The sequence below is a fragment of the Dendrobates tinctorius genome, unplaced genomic scaffold (assembly GCF_039654945.1).
Source record: "Dendrobates tinctorius isolate UK_male_01 unplaced genomic scaffold, ASM3965494v1 ptg000070l, whole genome shotgun sequence".
Lineage (NCBI taxonomy): Eukaryota > Metazoa > Chordata > Amphibia > Anura > Dendrobatidae > Dendrobates > Dendrobates tinctorius.
In genome coordinates this window covers 61,743,431-61,763,727 of record NW_027361738.1, presented here as the reverse complement: position 1 = coordinate 61,763,727, position 20,297 = coordinate 61,743,431, and the positions used below count along the sequence as shown (strand labels likewise).

Genomic DNA, 20,297 nt, shown 5'->3' with positions numbered 1-20,297 from the left:
GTTCCAAGTAAATGTTACCGTATAGTGAATACCGTAAATAAACTACCCAAAAAGCAATTACAGAATTGTGCTTTTGCTGCACTTGGATTTTTTTTCCCCAGCTTTCCAGTGCATCACATGATAAAATGAATGTGCCTGCAAGAAACAAGCCCTCATATGGCTATATCGACAAAAAAAAAATCAAAAGTTATAGTTCTTGGAAGACGGGGAGGGACAATATGAAAGTACAAAAAAAACAAACTCGCTCCATCAGGAAGGGGTTACACATTTTGGCTACTACAAGATCATAGTTTTCAGGCCTAATGCTGGGTGCAGAAGGTGTTATTATGGTCGGGTTTACACTACCCAACCAGTGGCGTTAAACGGCTGAAAAGCGACATGTTTAGGCCATTTATTATGCGCGCAGAATGATCAGTAATGTAGAATTCCGTGCACATAGGATTCCACTGTTCTCGACAGCACGTCCTGTTTACAAAGTGGAATGTGCTGCCGAGAACACTGAACATTAAAAGTAAACACAAAGCTCAGTTCGCCTGACGAATGAGCACTTTCCAACTTCAACTAGTGAATGCAAGCCTGTTTACACTGTACAACTAGCAGGAAACTGAGGACCTCGGGCAGAGGAATTATCAGTCAGTGAGCTCGTTCTGACGGCAAGTTGTTAACTCATTTATCTGTCTTTTTCGGAGCTCCTCTAAGCTGATTTATGACTACAAAGTTAAACTCAACTTGATGGGTTCGGTAGTCATAAATAAGCAGAAAATTACTTTTAACTCATTCTAAAGCCGTCAACAGACCGTGCAACAAAGAGGCTACAGAAGGTAAGCCGTGGAAAATTTTTAATGAAACCCAATTTCAAAAATAGTTTTTAACCAAAACTACATGCATTTAAGCAAACATAAATGTCCGCATCGTTTACCATCTTTACTTTGGGCGTTATAGTGTTATCACCATTCAGTGACGTGGCTTTGCCTCTATGCAATCAGCCTAGGATTACCAAAAATTACCTGACCGACGTCATATTAAGAGAAGACGCCTTTGTCGTGATTCCTTATGGTGCACACTTTATGCTAAAACACAATTTCTAAGGACTAAAGCCACCGCATGAAACAACTTACGAGAATTTCAGTTGACTTTGACTTAAAGGAAATCATTAGAAATGAATGTGGCTCCTGAAGCAGCCGTGCCATGCGGGAACTCAGAATTATACATGTAGATTGCTTAGAAGATTTTTTTTTTTCTGAGAACATCTATTGATTTAAGCTTAACTCCAAGTGCTTAATACTAACCATGCGAAAAAAAAAAAAAAATGTTCTGTGCAAGCAGCCGGAGATATCCGTCCAAACAAGGGCAAGCAAACATTTGTGTATGTTGAATAAGCATTTACGGTCAGCGGTATAGTCTGACCCCCGCGCCTGCTGATACAAGAGGATCGTTTGACAGTTTTGAGAAAGGGGGCGCAGTTCTATACGAGTTTAACGCGCATCCAAGTATGTGAAAAAACATAACCAGGTCATCTCGACAAGATTACTCTTCATTACACTGAAAATGGGCAGCTCTTCGCTCCCGTGGGATACAGCTGGCTTTATCAGAAAGTTGCTGTTGGCTTTGCATTCATTCATACACGATTCATACAACTGAATGGTCGACTATGTAATACATGGGACAGCGTGAGCCCATTAGGGCCGGAGCCAAAGTCTACTAGGGGGTCGAATAAAGGTACAATGAAAGATATCACCATAAGCAGGGCAACCTCTCGCTTCTATCAAGGAAATGGTGTAAGACCTATGGCCGTCCTTGGGACTAAACTATCAGCATCGTCCAGAAGGTCAGGAAAAATGTTGCATTAGCACCAACCAGAACACAAATCATGGTGATCATGAGAGCGTAACCTATTGTCGATTTGAAAAGTCTACACACCCCTGTAAAAAAAAAAAAAAACACTCTTTATCATGTTTTAAAAAAACCATATCAAGAAGAAAATTTCAGAACTTTTTCCACCTTTAAGGTCACCCATTATCTGTACAAATCCATTGAGAAACAAACAAATCATTTGGAGGGGAAAAAAATAAAAAAAAAACTAAACTAATTTGGTTGCATAAGTGTGAACTTATAATTGGGGATGCGGTGGTGTTCACAATTAGCCAATCACATTTAACCCAGGAGATTTAAAGCTGTGATAGTCCGATCACCTCTGCTGCACATAGCAGGACGTCAGCATTGCTCTGAATAGCAAAAATCACAATCTAATATAAACGTCTGTCACGAGCCGGCGTTCACAGAAAGCTAGTGATGACAGGCACAGGGATCTTTAGCAGACCCCTGGCTGTCATGACAACCCATTGTCATCCCTTGATCACATGACGGGCGCACCAATGGGCAGGATCAATGACGCGCTTCCTGTCAGCCCATGTTAAAAAAGCCGGTCAGTGATTGGCATTTAACTGTTTAACAGCCGTGGGTGGATCGAAAATATCAAGTGCCGATATGAGTCAGCCAACAAGTGCGGGGAAATGGGTGAGCAGCATACAGAGGCAGGGACACAGCCGATGATGCACATGTATGTCATCGGTCACGAAGGGGTGAAACTTGTATTACATAGTAGTCGGTACACAGCTGACATTAACAGTGTTTACAATTAACCCCATGTACCGTTTAGATGTTCCAATAGGATGTTCCTGACATTTAATAAGCTGCATTTTACAGCAAATGCCATGATCTGTAAACAGCTTACAACACAGCAAAGGGATGTCATTGTTAAAAGCTGTAATTCAGGATAACTGTACAAAAAAATTCCAAGGCATTAAATACAGCATGGAACATTTTGTAGATGGACATCTATAAGTGGCTTAAATTTGGCACATCAGTGACATTGGACTTCCCTCAAATATCAAATAAGACAAGAAAAAAATTGGTCCTGGAGGCTACACAAGAGGCCTCCAGCAACATTAAAGGAGCTACAGGAACTTCTGGTAAACTCTGGTTTGGAACTGCATGTGAAAATCTCCAGAATTATTTATATACATGGCCTGTTAGACAGGGTGGCAAATATGAAGACTTATAAGAAAAACATCCATGCCTTACTATGGTCTGCCAGAAACTTGTGGGAAAACATGTCACGATCCAGTGAGAGCAAGGTGGAACGTTTTGGTCACAATTCCAAAAGGTATGCTTTTGGTGCAAAGTCAACACTGGGAATCATCAAAAGAACATCATACCCACAGTGAAGCATCGTGGTGGCAGCATTATGCTTTGGGGTTGTTTTTTGGCAGCTAGCACTAGCGCGTTATTCAATCTTGAGGGAATTACGAACAGTTCTAAATATTGGTCAATTTTCCAACAAAACCTTCATGCCTCTCCTAAAAAGGTGACGACGAAGAGGAATTTCACCCTTCAGCAAAGACCCTAACCTTACCTCCAAATCAACTAAAGAATGTCTTTGCTAGAAGAAGGTCAAAGGTTTGGAATGGCTCAGTCAGAGCCTAGACTTGAATCTTATTAGTACACAGGAGATGTCCTCGCCATCTAACATTCATTTTGCAGGAGAATTTTTGGATCTATACATTGGTGACACTGGTCTCTCTTGGTCTAAATCTAGATTTCAAACTGAAGTCTTGTATAGGTTTATTAATTTTGTAAACATCTTCATCACACCTTTGATGTCTTGAAAATTTTCAAGCTTTTTAGATTTTTTTTGTATAAATGCATACATTATTCAAATTGTTTTATTAGTTTTTATACATGTGGTAAAATTTTTATAAATGAAGAATCCTTCAGTAGGTCCTATCATTTTTATTTTTCATGTTTTACTTTTTAAGAGTATTTATTATTCTTATTGACAGATTTATTTTTTTTTACATTTCTAAGGTTGACTTGCATGTTGTGATCGGTAAATTATACGTAGTCATAGCTTTATCTCTCATTACACTGGGATTCAAGTTTGGGAATAATTATTTTAAAAACAGACCTGATTTATCAAGACCGGCGCTGTTCATGCCAGGGCTGTGGAGTCGGTAAGCCAAACCTCCGACTCCTCAATTTCCATGACACCAACTCTGACTCCACCAAAATGGGCTCTGAGTCCGACTCCACAGCCCTGGTTCATGCGGGTCTTGATGAGGGGGGCATGCCGGAGTCAGATTGATTCATTAAAAGGTGCACGACTCTTCATGAATCTGGAGCGTCCGCCACGCCCCATCCCAGCTCTAAGCATTTTGACGGCGCTGGCAAAAGCAGGCGTGAAAGTCACAAAATTTTAGCGCAACTCCGAGCTGCGCCTACATTTTGCAACTTTTTAAAGCTTTTTCCTTCTGGCGTGAAAGGAGCAGGGAACTTACATTAATACTACTATGGCGGTAAAATAAAAAACAAAACGCCAAGGTGGTGGTTCAATAAGGCTCCTTTCACACTGCGTTTTTGCCCACGTTCCTTGGTTCCGTTGGGGCTTGCATTCGAACACTCCGAAAAGCGGGATTTGAGTGCATGAACAACAGGGCCAATGAGTGTAACGCTGCCGACAGACTGAATGTGCGCTCTGTCATGCATCATTTTTGTGCGTTTACGTAGTAGACTACATCTAAGTGTTCACCTCCAGTAGGTGTATACGCCCAAATCCAATTTCGCGGGGGGTTCGGACACAAGCCCCGACAAGACCAATGAATTTGGGCAAAAATGAAGGAAAGAAAGGAGCCTTACACAGTAAAAAAAAAAAAAAAAAAAAAATATATATAATAATAAAATAACTCTGCAACATGTGCTACCCTAACTGCACACAAATATGGGAATTTTCAGTTTCTTCAAAAAGTTTTGCCATTTTCCCTTCTCCCAAAGAGAAACCAGCTTTGTTTTGCTACCATATTAAAGCCACACCTGTTATTCAAAAAAGGAGGAAAAATAAAAGTTATTTAGCTAAAAGTACATTAAAAAATACAGTATTTACCTTTTGGATAAGTCTTTCTGAAATTAAGCTGTGGACATTAGTCGGGAAAGTGTTACGTGAACCTGCCTTGGTCCTGAAAGGATCAGACGAACCTGCCTACCATTTTTGTGTGTAATATTCTGGGTTTATTAATATTTGTTTTAACAAATCTTATAGTTTTAATTTTACATTTTCCAAAGTGATAAATGTAATGTAACCCCGAGGCAATCAGATGGTAAAATATTAATTTTACCAAGCCATCGCAATCTAAAAAAATGAAAAATGACTTCCACCGTAAAATATTTCAGGAAGAGGTTTTCCTGCCGACTGTGTTAAAAGTGCCTATAGTCAACACTATGAAAACTTTCTTCCCCATAACATAAAAACAGCAGTTTCCTGTTCTACCAGCCCAGACTGCGCTCATAATCGTCATATCTACTTTACACCATCCGTGAGTTTTAAAAGTTCTGAGGCCGCTCAGACATAATCCCTAATAATGTTGTCTTTGAGTCATGAATGGCATTTCAATATGGCTTACCTTCACCAGTGAATGGAGACTTTTTTCACCAAACATATCCCAAAGGAAGGTCAGGTCTTCCTGGCTGTCCACATGCGGCTGCAGCTGGGCCGGTAGCGTAGCCAAGAGCTCATACAGACCTATAAAATGAAAATAAAACAGAAAATGTAATCTCATTAATTTCAGCTAACAGTTCTGTGTGATGGCTCGCCTGGAGCAGGTCAATAAGAGCCCGGAGTTTCCACTCGAGCATCGGCCAAGTCATCAGAAAGGGCCTTCAAAGATCAATACGGTAAAAAAGGGGGCTAATTATTCGGTAAAAATGGCCAGAGATGTCATTCACCCATCGGCCCGTGTCACAAAAAATACAGATATTTATTCCATTCAGTTAGCGACAACCAACACGTACTCTGAGACTTAACTGTTTTTCCATCCTAAGTGATGGTAGTGAATGAAATGACTCATCCATTCAGCTTCCAAAAACTAAAATGGGGTGGTCCGCGGAATCCCGACTCTGGTTACTTTGAAATTCTTTTTTTTTTTTTAAATTTATTGCTCAATTAACAGTTGTATTTCCATATGTCCCATAAAAATTAATGTCGATATTCTACATTTCATACCTTATGTCTTCATAGTTTCCACACTGCGCTGATCGTATGGAGCAATGATGTATGCTACTTATAAAATCCATACATTTACACATCGTATATTGAAAGGCTGGGGCGGCATGTCTACTTGGGTAGCATAATAATCATACTCGGGCAAGTTACAGTATGTGCAAGTCACGGGGTGCTGGGTGACTACTCTGGATACACAAGAGTCTTGTGCCAGAATTCGGCCGATTCCGCAGGTGTCCACGTCAGTTCCACTTTAAGTAAAACTCCTATAAAAGTCGGCTCGTTTTATTAAATCTGTGTATGTCAACTGATTAATCCTCCTGGAAATACATGAATAAACTGACAATTGGGTGTAACTTTTTCTCTTCTCGATGTCTTTTAACACCATCAACACTGACCAATTATCAGACAGTGTAGGGGCATAATAAATGGGCAAGGAGGAGAGGCGAATATCAAATATTTGTCAATGTATTCACACATTTCCAAGAGGAATACAGAGAAACATGGCCTTTCAAGCTTCTAAGAACAGATGCTCCAAAATTGGTTCAGATTAAGACACCCTGCAACAAATGACAGCCATAACTTATTAAAGAGTTTGTTCTAGAAAACATTTATCTCGTCTCCTATCTATAGGAAATAATGAATATGATCAATGGGTTTTGTTTGTAGGGACCCTCACTAAAACTGGGATCCAAAGTATGATGTGTGAATGAAGCTGAAGTGCCCATGCAGAAGCACCACTCTATAGAAACAATCGTCATATATGCACACTACCACTACAGTGCGGCGGTCACACATAAGCTCTCCCACTATACTGACAAAGGGGACTTTGGGACCCCAGTTTCAATGATTCGTGAGTGTCCCAGCAGGTGGTTTCTCCGCTATTATACCTTTATTACCTATCCTGTATGTAGGTGATAACCATTTTAAGTGTATCTCGTCCAAAAATATAATAAAAGGGACCTGTCACCAGGTTTATTTCGTCCTTATTTTATTTCTGCCGCACCCTGAGTTTTCTGCATTTTTTTTTTTTTTGTAAATCTAGGAAGAGCCATTTAATGAGTGTAATATTATGCTTTATTAAATATATTACTATTATTTGATATAGTTATAAAGGGACGTGTCTTTAGCCTGCTTTTGTTAATTACCCAGAGAGCAACTCCCCCTTGGTAAAGACCATAAAAATTAGGATATTGGATGCTCTTAAGAAAATGGTTCATATCTTCGGAACCGTATGGTATAAAAAAAATAAAGAAAATTAGAGAGGGGTAGTAGAAGCAAAAAAAAGAAAAGAAGCAAATACTGGCCACTTTTGACCTGGAAACAGTCCCCAGTGCCTCTTTAAGGGCTGAATCAGATCAAATTGGTCAACAACGCACGGACTGCCAGCGGTGCTTCTGACCTGAGCGCTACCGCCTCGTAAAAATACATGACGCTGTCATGCTTGGGTCGGGAGACCCACGGTTTGTACATTGGGGTCCAATTTGCACTGACGTCTCCATCTAGCCATAGACGTGAGACGGGATACCAATCAAGGGTAAAGAATGTCCCCCAACACATAGCCCTGCAGAGCAGAAATCATAGCACCGTCCTTGCAATACTATATGTAAAGTTATATGTAAACCTCATGAAAACGAACTAGCGAGCTCTAGAAATACAGTCTAGAAATAAAGTCAGTTCCAAATTTTTTTTGTTTTCTTCTTAATGATGGTGGTGCCCGACCTGCAGCAAGCAGTAGTTGTTAGAGTCATAGTCGAGTAAGCTTGCAAGGCAAACAGTAGCTTAGTGTTCTACAGTAGCAGCCGGCGTAAGCTGCTATCCATCATATACACAAACTATCAGACTGTAGTCCAAGAATGCAGCCGCACTGACTGCGCGAGCCTCTACGGGGAGCTAACCTGGCATGAGCCGATATCAATTCATAGCACATGTTTAATTTTCCAGGGGGGATTACTAGGGGTAAAAAGGACAAAATGCCTCTTTTTTTCCCCCTTCTTTCTGTCTACTGTCTACAAAAATATGAATATCCTCCAGGGATCCCCGCTACACGGGTCTGCTATTATTTTTAGTCTGAATAACTGTTGCTGTTCATCAAAAGGACAGCTTTACAAGATGTTTAACCAAAACGGCCCGGTAACATGATAAGCTGTAAGATGGGCTTCCAACTTCTGAAGGCTAATCTAAATATTGTATTAATGAGACGTAAAGTCCGATCCTTCAAGGCCTTCTGTGCGCCATTAGAAATGTAATTCTAAGCTTTAAAAAAAAAAAGGCGTGTTCCGATTTGTTTTTCCATCGGTTGGCACCGGGCATGAATGTCTTCTCTCTAATATATAAACATACGCTCTCCGATTACGCTTGTTTGCGTAGGTCAAAATAAGATCTGTATCTCCAGCGGTTTCTCAAAAAAAAAAAAAAAAAAAAAATCTTGTTCGTGAGCGTAGAATACGATACCCACAGACCCCTGGAAGTATAAAAAAGTCTTTTCAACTCAAATATATTAATATACTTTTTCAAGGGGAAATAAATGCTCGTAGTGGTTTGCCAAGTAGAACTGTGGTGAGTGACGATGCGGGCGCCCAAAAAAACACATCCTGAAAAAAACGTGTGTTCAGAAGTAGCGGTTAACAAGGAGAACAGCTAAAATGTGAGCAGCAAAGGGCGAGAAGAGAGTTCAGCCAATATGGGATTGCGGGAAATGGATTTGTGGCATTACCCAGTTTTTAAAGGGAACCTGTCAGCTGATACATGCTGCCCAAACCATGGGCAACCGGTATCAGCCACTGGCTGATGCTTTTAATAGCTGTCGGGGACTGAGAAGCACGGGTGACTAGTGGTACAGGCGGGTCTCTGGCAGCTTCTCTCCACCCACTTGCAGTGACTGACAGGACTCTGCCTGCATGCATGTATAGGCAGAGGCTTGTCAGTCACTGTAAGTGGGTGGAGAGAAGCTGCCGGGGTTCCGACAGCTATTAAAAGTATGTTTTTTTTCAGAAATCCCGCAAGGTTTCACAGACTAACATATATGAAATGTCTGATACACGTTGCCCATGGTTTGGGCATCATGTATCAGCTGTCCGGTTACCTTTAAAGGAAATTGGTCAGTAAAATAAAGCCTCATATGCCATCTCTATGAGCATGTAGGTCATAGTAAGAGGATTAAAATGATACCTTGATATCTACCATCTGATGTCTTATTGCAGAGAAATCCACATATTTCTTAATATGCAAATGAGCTAAGCTCTATGGGCTGGACATAGATCTCCCTGAGAATCTACCTCCAGAGCTTATTTTAAATGAAAATGGGAGAAACCAGTATGAGACATGTACATCAGGAGAGCAGACTGTCAGTCATTACATGTCTCACACTGGTCATGCCTCCTTTCATTTAAAATAATCACTGGAGGCAGATTCTGAAGGAGATCCATGTCTAGCCCATAGATCTTTAGAGATAATTAACATATTAAGAAAAACGTGGATCACAAATATCAAGGAATCATTTTAATCAACTTTCTATGACCATATAGATGGCTTAAGAGGGTGGACACTACTGACAGATTCCCATTAAGACAAATGGTTCATTAATTGGGTATGTACGTCCTTGACTACTCATAACTGCCTCAAATGTGTGATAAGGGCTACATAAAGAATATAGGCATGGAAGTGTAAACTTCCTTGGCCAACACTTGAATGCCGGCATCCTGGGCGCCTCTTGTGATCACTAAGCCCCCACGATGTTATGACGTTACATGAGGGGTCGTGATCAAAAGAGGTGCTCAAAATATGGTCATTCAAATACCAGCCGATGAAGTTCACACTGCCCTGGTCTGGCTGTAAATGGTCAACCCATTCAAGGACCAGAACTGTAGCTCACATGCGGTCGCTAGTCAAAGATTGTACCCTCCTGGTCTAAATATTTCATGTTACTTGCTAAAAATCCACAAGATTGACCATTAACCAGGATGAGTTGAGAAAACTGATCAAACCGCATACAGCATTTAAGTAGTATGCAACGCATATGAAAAAAGAAAACTACGCTCAAAGGCCAGGTTCAAATGGCAATATTTCTAGGTTCATATAAAGACCACAATGCCCGGAATGACTGCGTGTCTCTGGACCTCTAATGACTCGTAGTCCGGGTCCTTATACAGCACTTGATATAAAGCCAAGTGAATCCACCCATAAACAGGAGACATAGCTCCATATATCGGAGGAGCAGCTAAACATTCCTTCACCCAGAGCAAAAATTCACCCGGCAGCCATAAACTTGGAGTATAAGGGTTAAAGTAGAGCGGCTTTATTGGTACCCGCAGCCCCTGCTGGAACACGGTGACTTCCCCACCACCCATGATTGTGTTAATCCTGTTGGCACATGTAGGATAGCCACTGGAAACCAGAACAACGAGCCACTTCTTTGCTGTACTACTGGAGCCATTTCCGTTAGATCCCATTTAGACCAGTTGGAGCCTATCAGGGTTCCCAAGAACCAAGACATGGTGCCATGTCTCAGGACCAGATGTCACTACTCCCCTTATGAATCGGTATTAAGATGAAACGCGTTGGGACACATACTCAGGGATGAAGGCCCCTCAGCTGTACATGAATATGAGGATATGCTGAGGTTTGAAGCCCCCTTACTGTGAGCGCACTGCAGGCATCGCTGTTTAGACCTATGATACCAAAGATAAGCACAGTGTAATAATTCTGTGATGCACCATGAGAGTGATGTGAATGCAGTGACAATGGAGGGACTCCAGACTCCTATATAATGTGCTCCATAGGTGTTTTATGTATTGCACTGGCTCACTGAGAGACGCATAATATATATATATATATATATATATATATATATATATATATATATATATATATATATATATGCTCCTAGACATTTACTAGGAACATAAAGTCCATCCTATCCCTTAAGGACATGGTATATTGTTGAAATTGATGTTAATGTTGTGGAGCTTGATTGTTGACAATATACACAGGCCCACTAAGGATAGTATTTGAATAAGATTATCCGGTGAAAAGCTGAGACAGTTGTGTCTTGTACAATTGGATGTAAATACAGGGCACAATAACACAAAGCCGGATATATTGTTTCCATCTTTGGTCCTTTTAAAGGAAAGTAAAGGGAAGTAAAGGTGACTTAGCACAGGTTGCTGTTTTATTTGTACATATGCACGAGGACTTTATGGCACTTGTTTGGCACTTTCATTGTTTTTAAATTAATTAAATAAAAGTTAAGTTTTAACTATCCAATACACACCAATTTGCTGCTTAGAGTCTATATCCTGATATTGGTACATAAACCCCTGCTATATAAGCACATGCAGATTCACCCGCGTTCAATAACCGCCAGCGCTTTGGACGGAACGGACTCAGTGGACATGCGCTGTGTCCAAAGCGCTGGCGCTTCCCGATCGTCTGCACATAGCACAAATATAAAGACATGGGCTAAAAAGCCCTAGCCAGCTCACCAACCAAACAGCCGGAGCACGGAACCTCGTCTGGACTTCAGCGAAGCATTGATTGAAGACAAAAAAAAAAAAAGGGATCGTTCCAGCTACTAAAAAACTTGTTTTATTGAAGAAAATTTAAAATAACAGCATGTCTGCTTTCTCCTCTCCAGCAAAAGGATGCGCTGGGAGGCACTAGAAACAACTACGCGTTTCGATCCACTATGGATCTTTTTCACATCTATAGATTGATGGAGTTACACAAATCTTATACACATCAAGAGCCAATAGCAGATACACTTTCAGTCACATGATTAGACACTAGGGTCCTTTGCATTTTTCTCAGAGAAAATGGAGATTTGCGTTATGCTGACAGATAAAATAATTATTTCACATTAATAACAAATACAAATAAAAAAAAAAGGAAAAATATAGAAATGACCAATTAATAATGGTACATGATTTCAGTGCTCTTATTTAGACCATTAGGATATCTGGACCCCAAGCAAAAAATCCACAAGGCCTCCCTTGTAAGAAGGTGTCTTTTTACATCTCCTCCACGTTTTAAATTTTTAAATGCATTCAATTCCCACTACAGACATTGCATCCAAATTACCATTGTGGTGCATTAAAAAATGTTTTGAAGCCATAGAAATATTGCGGGTGTTTAAATGATTATTCTCTGCATCCCTAATGTGCTCCAAAATCCGAGCTTTTAATTTCCTTGTTCTGCATCCTACATAGGACAAATTACATATTTCACGGTGTATTTTATAAACTACGTTTTCTGTATTGCAGGTAATCAATTGTTTTATGTTGTAAGTTTGAACATTATTGAGGTCACTAAATTTTTTAACCCTTTGTGTATATCTGCACATTTTACATTTATTCTGACCACATCTGGAAAAACCTGTAGTTTTTAACCAATTACCAGTGGATTGCACTGACGAGAAAAAACCTGGAGAAACGATGTCCCCAATTGTAGGAGCACGCCTAGCTATCACATAAGTGCCAGTTTGTAATATTTTAACCAAAGTTTCATCCTCATATAAAATTGGTAAGCACTTATAAAAAATGTCCCTGATTTTATTAAATTGAAGACTATATTCCAGACTGACAAACATTTTTTTTTTTTATTTATATCCCCTCTCACTTTGTTTTTATTATTTGGTTCCAACAAACAAATTCTATCCCTATTGTCTGTTTTTTTTTTAGCTCTTACTAGCATCCAATTTGGATAGCCGCGTTTTTTCTAGCTTTTTGTGCAAATCCTCAAATTCTTCATTTTTATCCTGTTCATCTGTGCAATTTCTTTTTAATCTGTGTTCTCCAATGGGGATAGATCTAATAACATGTCTGGGATGTCCACTGTGGACATGCAATATTGTATTACTTTTAATAGGTTTACAGTAAGTGCTGGATTTAATAATTTGTCCCACATTTCCCTGCAATTCCAAATCCAAAAATGCCATTTTAGTTTTTTCAATTTTGTGGGTGAATTTGATATTAAAATTATTAGAATTGATGTTATCCATAAATACTGGTATGGTAGATACATCTCCCTCCCAAATAATTAGGGTATCATCGATGTATCTACCATACCAGTTAATATCACTCACAAAAGGATTATCCACAGAATACAAAAACTCCTTTTCCCAGTATGCCATAGTCAGATTGGCTAAAGAAGGAGAATATTTTGCTCCCATTGGAACTCCAGATCTCTGTAAATAAGTAGTTCCATCAAAAGCCCCCAAAAAAACTACTTGTGGCAGAAAATTAATAAGCTCTTCTGAATAACCACTTTGATTAGAAAATATTTCAATGCTTCCATGGCTAAATTACCGTATGTGGAATGCAGGTATATAGCGATATAACATCGCAGCTCAACCATATAAAATTATCCTGCCAGATTTTATTAGAAAAAGTACAGCCATTACATCTCTGGAATCTTTAAGATAACCAGGAAGGTTGCGTACTAACGGTTGAAGCAGAGAATCGGCCCATTCGCACAGGTGCTCATTAACAGAGCCTATGCCTGATAATATTGGTCTCATAGGAGGGATATCTGTGGCCTTATGAATCTTAGGCAGGCCATATATGAAAGGTAAAACAGGATTTTTACTGTTGAGTACTCAGCTTGCTTTTTAGTTAAAATGCCCATGTTGAGACCTGTTGTTAGTTCATTTTCCCCTTCGTCATTGAGGTCTTGTGAACTCCCTATTCTGGTAAAGGAAGGTAGTGAGCCTGATTATCAGGCACCTGAGTCTAATGAGGATGACTGGCTGAGTGGAGTCACGGACTGGATATAAGGCTGCCGACGCCCTTCTGCCCTGCGGGTGATTTCTCTGTGGACTTCTAGGACACCAGTCTGATTCCTGCTCCCCTAAAGCTAAGTTTTTTGCTTTGCCTGTTGCATTTGTGTTTTGTTTTTGTTTTCCTTGCTTTTCTGGATTCTGCCATTCCCTGCTGGGGTGAGCTGAATCTCCTTTTGCCTGTTGCTCTGTCTTCAGAACATTCCTCAGTACTGACATAGCTTTTTGAAGCCTAGCGTCTTCAGGGCCTTTTTCACTGTCAGTCTGTTGGCTCTTATTTTCATAGGGTTTTTCACGGATTGCAGACAGCAGCCTTCCTGTCCTTTCCTATGTAGTTAGCTTGGGCCCCGTCTTTGCTCAGTCTATCTTTCTGTCTGTGTTAGTGTTTTCATCTTGCTTCACCGTCATTATATGTTGGGGGCTGCCTATTGCTTTGGGGTCTGCTCTGGGGCAGTTTAGATTTCCCCTTTCTTTCTTTAGGCCTATTTAATTCTCCGGCTGTGATCGAGGGGTCTAGGGCATCGTAGGAACCCCCCACGGCTACTGCTAGTTGTGTTGATAAGTTCAGGGGTCTGCAATCCGATAGCTGCCAACTTCTCTGGTTTTCTGGACTTAGCTAGCATTTCTGTTTTTGCCTCCTACGGTGACTCAATCATAACAGAGACCCTCAGTAATAATATCTCCAGCTAATTGACTATATATCGTATTAGGATTAAATTTCAATTTTTCATTAACCTCATGATCTGCTAACAATTTCATCATTTCATTCTTATAATCTTCAGCATTTAGAACTACCACCATACCCCCCTTATCGCTGCGCTTTGTAATTATATGTAAAAAGACGCCTTCTTACAAGGGAGGCCTTCTGGATTTTTTGCTTGGGGTCCAGATATCCTAATGGTCTAAATAAGAGCACTGAAATCATGTACCATTATTAATTCGTTATTTCTACATTTTTCCTTTTTTTTTTATTTGTATTTGTTATTAATGTGAAATTATTATTTTATCTGTCAGCATAATGCAAATCTCCATTTTCTCTGAGAAAAATGCAAAGGACCCTAGTGTCTAATCTTGTGACTGAAAGTTTATCTGCTATTGGCTCTTGATGTGTATAAGATTTGTGTTACTCCACCAAATCTACAGCTGTGAAAAAGATCCATAGTGGATCGAAACGCGTAGCTGTTTCTAGTGCCCCCCAGAGCATCCTTTTGCTGGAGAGGAGAAAGCCGACATGCTGTTAGTGTAAATTTTCTTCAATAAAGTAAGGGTTTTTTGTAGTTGGACCGATCCCTTTTTTTTTGTCTTCAATCGTCTGTACATACCCCGAGTCTTTTCACTGAGCTACTGAATATTGTACATCAAGAAAACAATTACAAGTCAAAGCAGTAGTAACTGAGATAATGCAACTCCGACTTCTTATAAATAGTCCAGAAGTAGGAAGATTATATCATGTGCATCCAGCGTAGCACAGAAATGGAATTACATATGGAGATAAAACACCGGTAATTGCAGATGGGGTTCCTGTTTACAGGTATCATGTAGAAGCGCATCTGTTGGGGAAAAGATAAACATTTATATCATCCAAATTGCCGCCATGTTTAGAAAATCCATAGTCTACGAGGTTCCTGGCAGCCTTGAAACGATCTGTGCCTTGCCACCATCTGTTTAGAATCAATGGTAATGTGGATTCCAAATCTTCTCATTGCAAATGACTTGGATTATTGTCTACTACTATCCGGGTAGCCAGCCGCGCTGGGTAATCATACCTGACCTGCCAATCATCTCTAATGTGATCAAGAACATCTGGAACATGGGCAAATTTGTTATTTCTAAGTTGAAGAGTTATGCGGGAGGCAGATTATAATGGTTGTCTGAGTATGTCTATTTACCAAGATGCTGCAGAATAGAGCCGAGTGATTGATCCATGAAAGTGTGGCATGCACAATTACACAGAAATGCAGACCAGACTCCTGGTGGAAAGCTTCAGATGCAAGGAGCGCGGGCCACAAAAGACAACGCGGTTGCAGAAGATCCTAATTGTGCCTCACGTTACTCAAGAGGGCAACTAGAAAAAGCTTATTACAAGGCGGGCAACAATTTGTGTCATCATGCTTCATTCTGGCATCAAGTCGTGAATAAAAATAAAGTTGTAAAGACGTTTACAAGAGATGCAAGGACATTTTTGGCATGGATTTTATTAACCTATTCATGGTAAATTACAGTGTTATACTGAATATAGCAGTAGCCAAAACACATTCAAAGAGAAGCAATCCTTTCAGACAAAATCTGTAGGAAAGCACGGCCATGCTGCTCTCATCTCCCACAAAAAGATTGGTTTGGTGCACATACGAGTCTAACATGTCCATGAACTGTTCCGATTCTCATGCTCTTTTTGAATGGGCAGCTCCCACTTCACCAGCATTCTGCCACCACTAGAGGAAACCTGTCACCATGAAGAAGATGTAGTCCAATCTTCATGAGAACCTGTCAGCTGGATTTAGCACTGTAAAGTAAGGGCATTGCCATAACGGCGCTGTTGTGCCAATTAAACTGATACTTTTGGTGAAGGAATCCGATCTCTGGTTGTTGTTTTATCAGCTTTTATGGTGTTCTTCTAATGACGTCTTCAGTTACGGCCCAATGCACAGGGGGACTAGGGTCATCTTCTGCGCTTGCATCCTGTGTTTCTTTACACCCAGAGCCTCCTTTTTGAAATGGGGGCTCTGGGCGTAACTACCTTGAGGGGGCCGGGAGCTGGACGTCACTACACATGGGGAGTCTGGATGCGTCTCAAGACCATCTCTCAGAGCGGAATGTGGAACTAAGGTCAGAAAGGTTGGAGGATCACTGGTCTCTGGAATCGCACTGTGCACGCATCACAAGCCCCAATGACGGTGCAAAATTTAAAAAAGGAGGCAGGTCACTAAATAATCAGTGACATGTAAAAGAATCACAAAAGGCAAGCGGTGGGGCAGAGGAACAGAAGACAACCCACTCCCTGTCCCGCACAGAAGGTGTCATTAGAAGAGAACTTTAGAGGATGATTAAACAACCAGATTTTGGATTCCTTCACCAAAAGTATCAGATAAATCAGTGTAACAGCACCATTACGGCCATGCCATTACCTTAAAGCGCTAAATCCAGATGTCAAGTTCTCTTTAAGATCCATGTTATAGAGCAGGCAGATTGACATAGCTTTGTGAGAAGAGACTTAACATAACCTGTGATTTAATAATTCAATCCTTTGTTCTTTCTGGGATTTTCGGTCCAGTGATGGACACCTTTCTTTGTATAAGTGTTCCTACATCACAACACAGTATCAGACCCCAATCAGAGGACAATAAAACTTTCACACTTATTATCTATGAACTGTTCCAATATTTATGTTTCTCCCTCTCCCATAATGACAATTCTGCTTCACGTCACTTGTCTTATCTATTGTGTTATTTCTGTGCTGTTTTGTGCATGAAAATGTGATTCTTCAGATGTTGTATTAAGGCCCTTTTACATTTAGCGATGCACCAGCGATCCGACCAGCGATCCGACCCGGTCAGGATAGCTGGTGCATCGCTAAATGATCGCTAGTGAGCTGCCACACAGAAAGATCTTACAGCGATGCAGCAGCGACGCAGCGCCCGCCTCCACGCGTCGCTCTTCGTCACAGCAGGAAGCCCCAGCAGGAAGCAGACGACGAGAAATGGAGCCGGACATTCTCGCGCGATCAGCGATAACCAGCGGGGGAGCCGGTCGGAGGCAAGTATCACACATAGCGATATCGCTATAACGTCACAAAATCGGTGACGTTATAGCGATATCGCTATGTGTAAAACCCCCTTTAGTCTTTGCCTGATGAAGAGACCTGCGTAGTCTCGAAAGCTTGCAATTTGTTAGCCATTAAAAAGGTGTCAACCACTAAGGACTCTCAATTCTAAATATTTTTCTATAGTGGTAGCTGTCAGTCACTGATCGGACCGTCCACTGGACCGATAACCCCAAAGAGCAGAGGACATAATGATTGAATCACAGGTTACACTGAATCTTTTCTCATAAAACTATATATCAATCTACTCCGCTCCTGCTGCTCCATCACATGGTGCCTACTGACTAGACTACTTTCATGGCGACAGGTTCCGTTTACTTGGCTTGCCCTCAACTGAGAGCGAGCCCTTCTGTTACGACTCTATTCATTGATACAGGAGAGCAGGAGCAGAGAGACTCACACTAACTTCCTGTACAGAGACAAAGACCCACCTTACACTTCCTGTAACCCGCCTATGTAAGTCTATGTTCCTAGAGACGGATTACGTTTAAAGGGATAGGACAGCAAATAAGACTGATGGAAGACACCTTGTTGCCGACACTTTGGAGCGATTTTTCAGAGGTAGGACAAAATGTCTAGATGAAAAATCAGTTGCACTTGAGGAGTAATTCCTAATAGAAATTAATGGGAACATTAGAAACATCTGTATATAAGAATTCCTTTGATCTGGAATTCAAAATGAAATAATTCAGCACTTTTTTTTCTTCAAGAGAGGACTAGTATAATGTGGAATTATGCCCAGAACCCAGAATAGCTAATATTTGGTCATCTATTAGGTAGTATTGATCCAGGAATACAGAAGTGTGCTCTCAAGCCTTGGCTTAATATTCCAATGAACTTATGAAAATTTTTATTGTTCCGTGAAATAAAGAGCAAACAATATATGTGAGAGATAGTGGATCGTCCCAATAACGGTGAAGCTACCCAATATCATAAATGAAGAGCAGGTTCTCAGAAGTCCTGATGCGGATAGTATTGTGTCAAGAAAACATCAGGATTTATCTTTTCTAACAATGGGAAAGAACTGAGAGGACGGCCAGATGGGACATTTCCAGTTACACTCTTGGATGAAGGCGCAAGATCCATGAAAAGATAATGGAACACAGAAAATACATGAATGCAAAAATAATTAGAACTTGTCAGATTATTTTGGTATAAACTAATATTATAACTTTAGTTATCAATCACAAAAACATTGGACGTGATTGCAGAAGAGACTTTGATTACAAGCCCACCTAGTCACTCATGCAGATGACCAGACTCTCCTCCATAGGGGCAAGTCTAAATACTGTACACACAGCACCAGTACGGCATAAATGTAATCATTTACAGGCTCTCTTTTAATATCCTACTTTCTTTCTTCTATCTGATTACAATTTGCAATTAAATTTAAGAAACATATCAAGAAATCTTCTCTACGTGATCCAGAAGTTCAGCCATTTCCTTTCTCCTCTTCAACTTCCTGTGACTCGGTGTAGGACAACTGGCTGCAGCAGAAGCTTCTCCCCTATGTCCTGTCTGCACAGCCGACGAATAGTATCGAGCTAAGTTCCCACGGTGCATTACCACTGCAGACTTCCAGCAGCTTATTTGTTTGCAAAAAAATCAACTGCACTTTATACTGCCTGAGATTTAAAGATATCTCATGCATGCCCATGCTATGGAAAATCACCAGCATTGTAAATTGACAAGAACTTTGGGTTTTAGGATGCACAGCATGTCCATTTATGCCGTGGAGGTAGGTGCAAATTTCCCTCCTTGCAATGCAAAGGATGAAATATGTGGTTTCCCTGCACCTTCTATGCAGTGATATCTCCAGCAAATCCGTTCTGTGGGAAGGTAATATTTAAGGCTATGTTTTGGGTGAGCCATGCCCTTCACCTGCCTACCACCCATAAATGGATGCTCAGAAGGAAACAAAAGAGCTTGTTCAATAAACAGCCACCTATCACATATCCACATGATAGGAGATAAGTGTATTATCGCAGAGGTCTTACGTCAGCGTCCGCTGTGAGAATGGAGCTGTAATGAGCATGCGCGGCCACTGTTCCATGTGTGGTGGTTGCACATGCTCACTACAGCCCAATTCATAGAGAGAATTTGGTATTCCTCATTCTCTGCAGACTAAAGTCCCCCCATATATGATAGACTAAAAGCAGGCGAATTCACCGATCAGATTCGGCCTACAGCTTATTTTGTATGGGGACCTCCTTAATTTCCCCCGACAGATGATATCAGGGTAGAGAAGAAGGATCGGGAATGCCAAATTTCATTGTCCGATCCTTGGAAAAAAAGAGGAATCTGGCAGATGCTCTCTTATTGAGCACACAGCCATATTTGGCCAAGCCAGACTTTCTTCTATATGGAGGAATAGGTTGAGCTAGCCGACGGCCAAACAATACTTAGCCGGTGACTGTCCAATGGGTATGGGTCCCTTACAGTGTGGAATAATTCGTATTCCGATTAGTTTTAGCTGGCCACGAGTACTTCTTTAGATTATGGCAAAGAGCAAATAGGAGTGAACACATTTGTACAGCATTTTACAGTTGTGGCCAAAAGTATTGACACCCATACAATTCTGTCAGATAATACTCAGTTTGGTATTATGTTCATTTAATTTGTCTTAAATGAAAAAACACAAAAAGAATTGT

The 20,297-nt window shown here is 40.6% G+C and overlaps 1 protein-coding gene across 6 annotated transcripts in view; it reads right to left on the bottom strand.

The window, feature by feature from the left end:
- Window positions 1-20,297, bottom strand: part of MPP7 (MAGUK p55 scaffold protein 7) — a 434,998-nt gene that overhangs the window by 234,975 nt on the left and 179,726 nt on the right. For all 6 annotated transcript variants that reach the window (XM_073581723.1, XM_073581726.1, XM_073581725.1 and 3 more), the window contains one exon: window positions 5,457-5,575. In XM_073581723.1, the coding sequence (XP_073437824.1) occupies window positions 5,457-5,575 (119 nt within the window). The remainder of the gene's footprint in view (window positions 1-5,456; window positions 5,576-20,297) is intronic.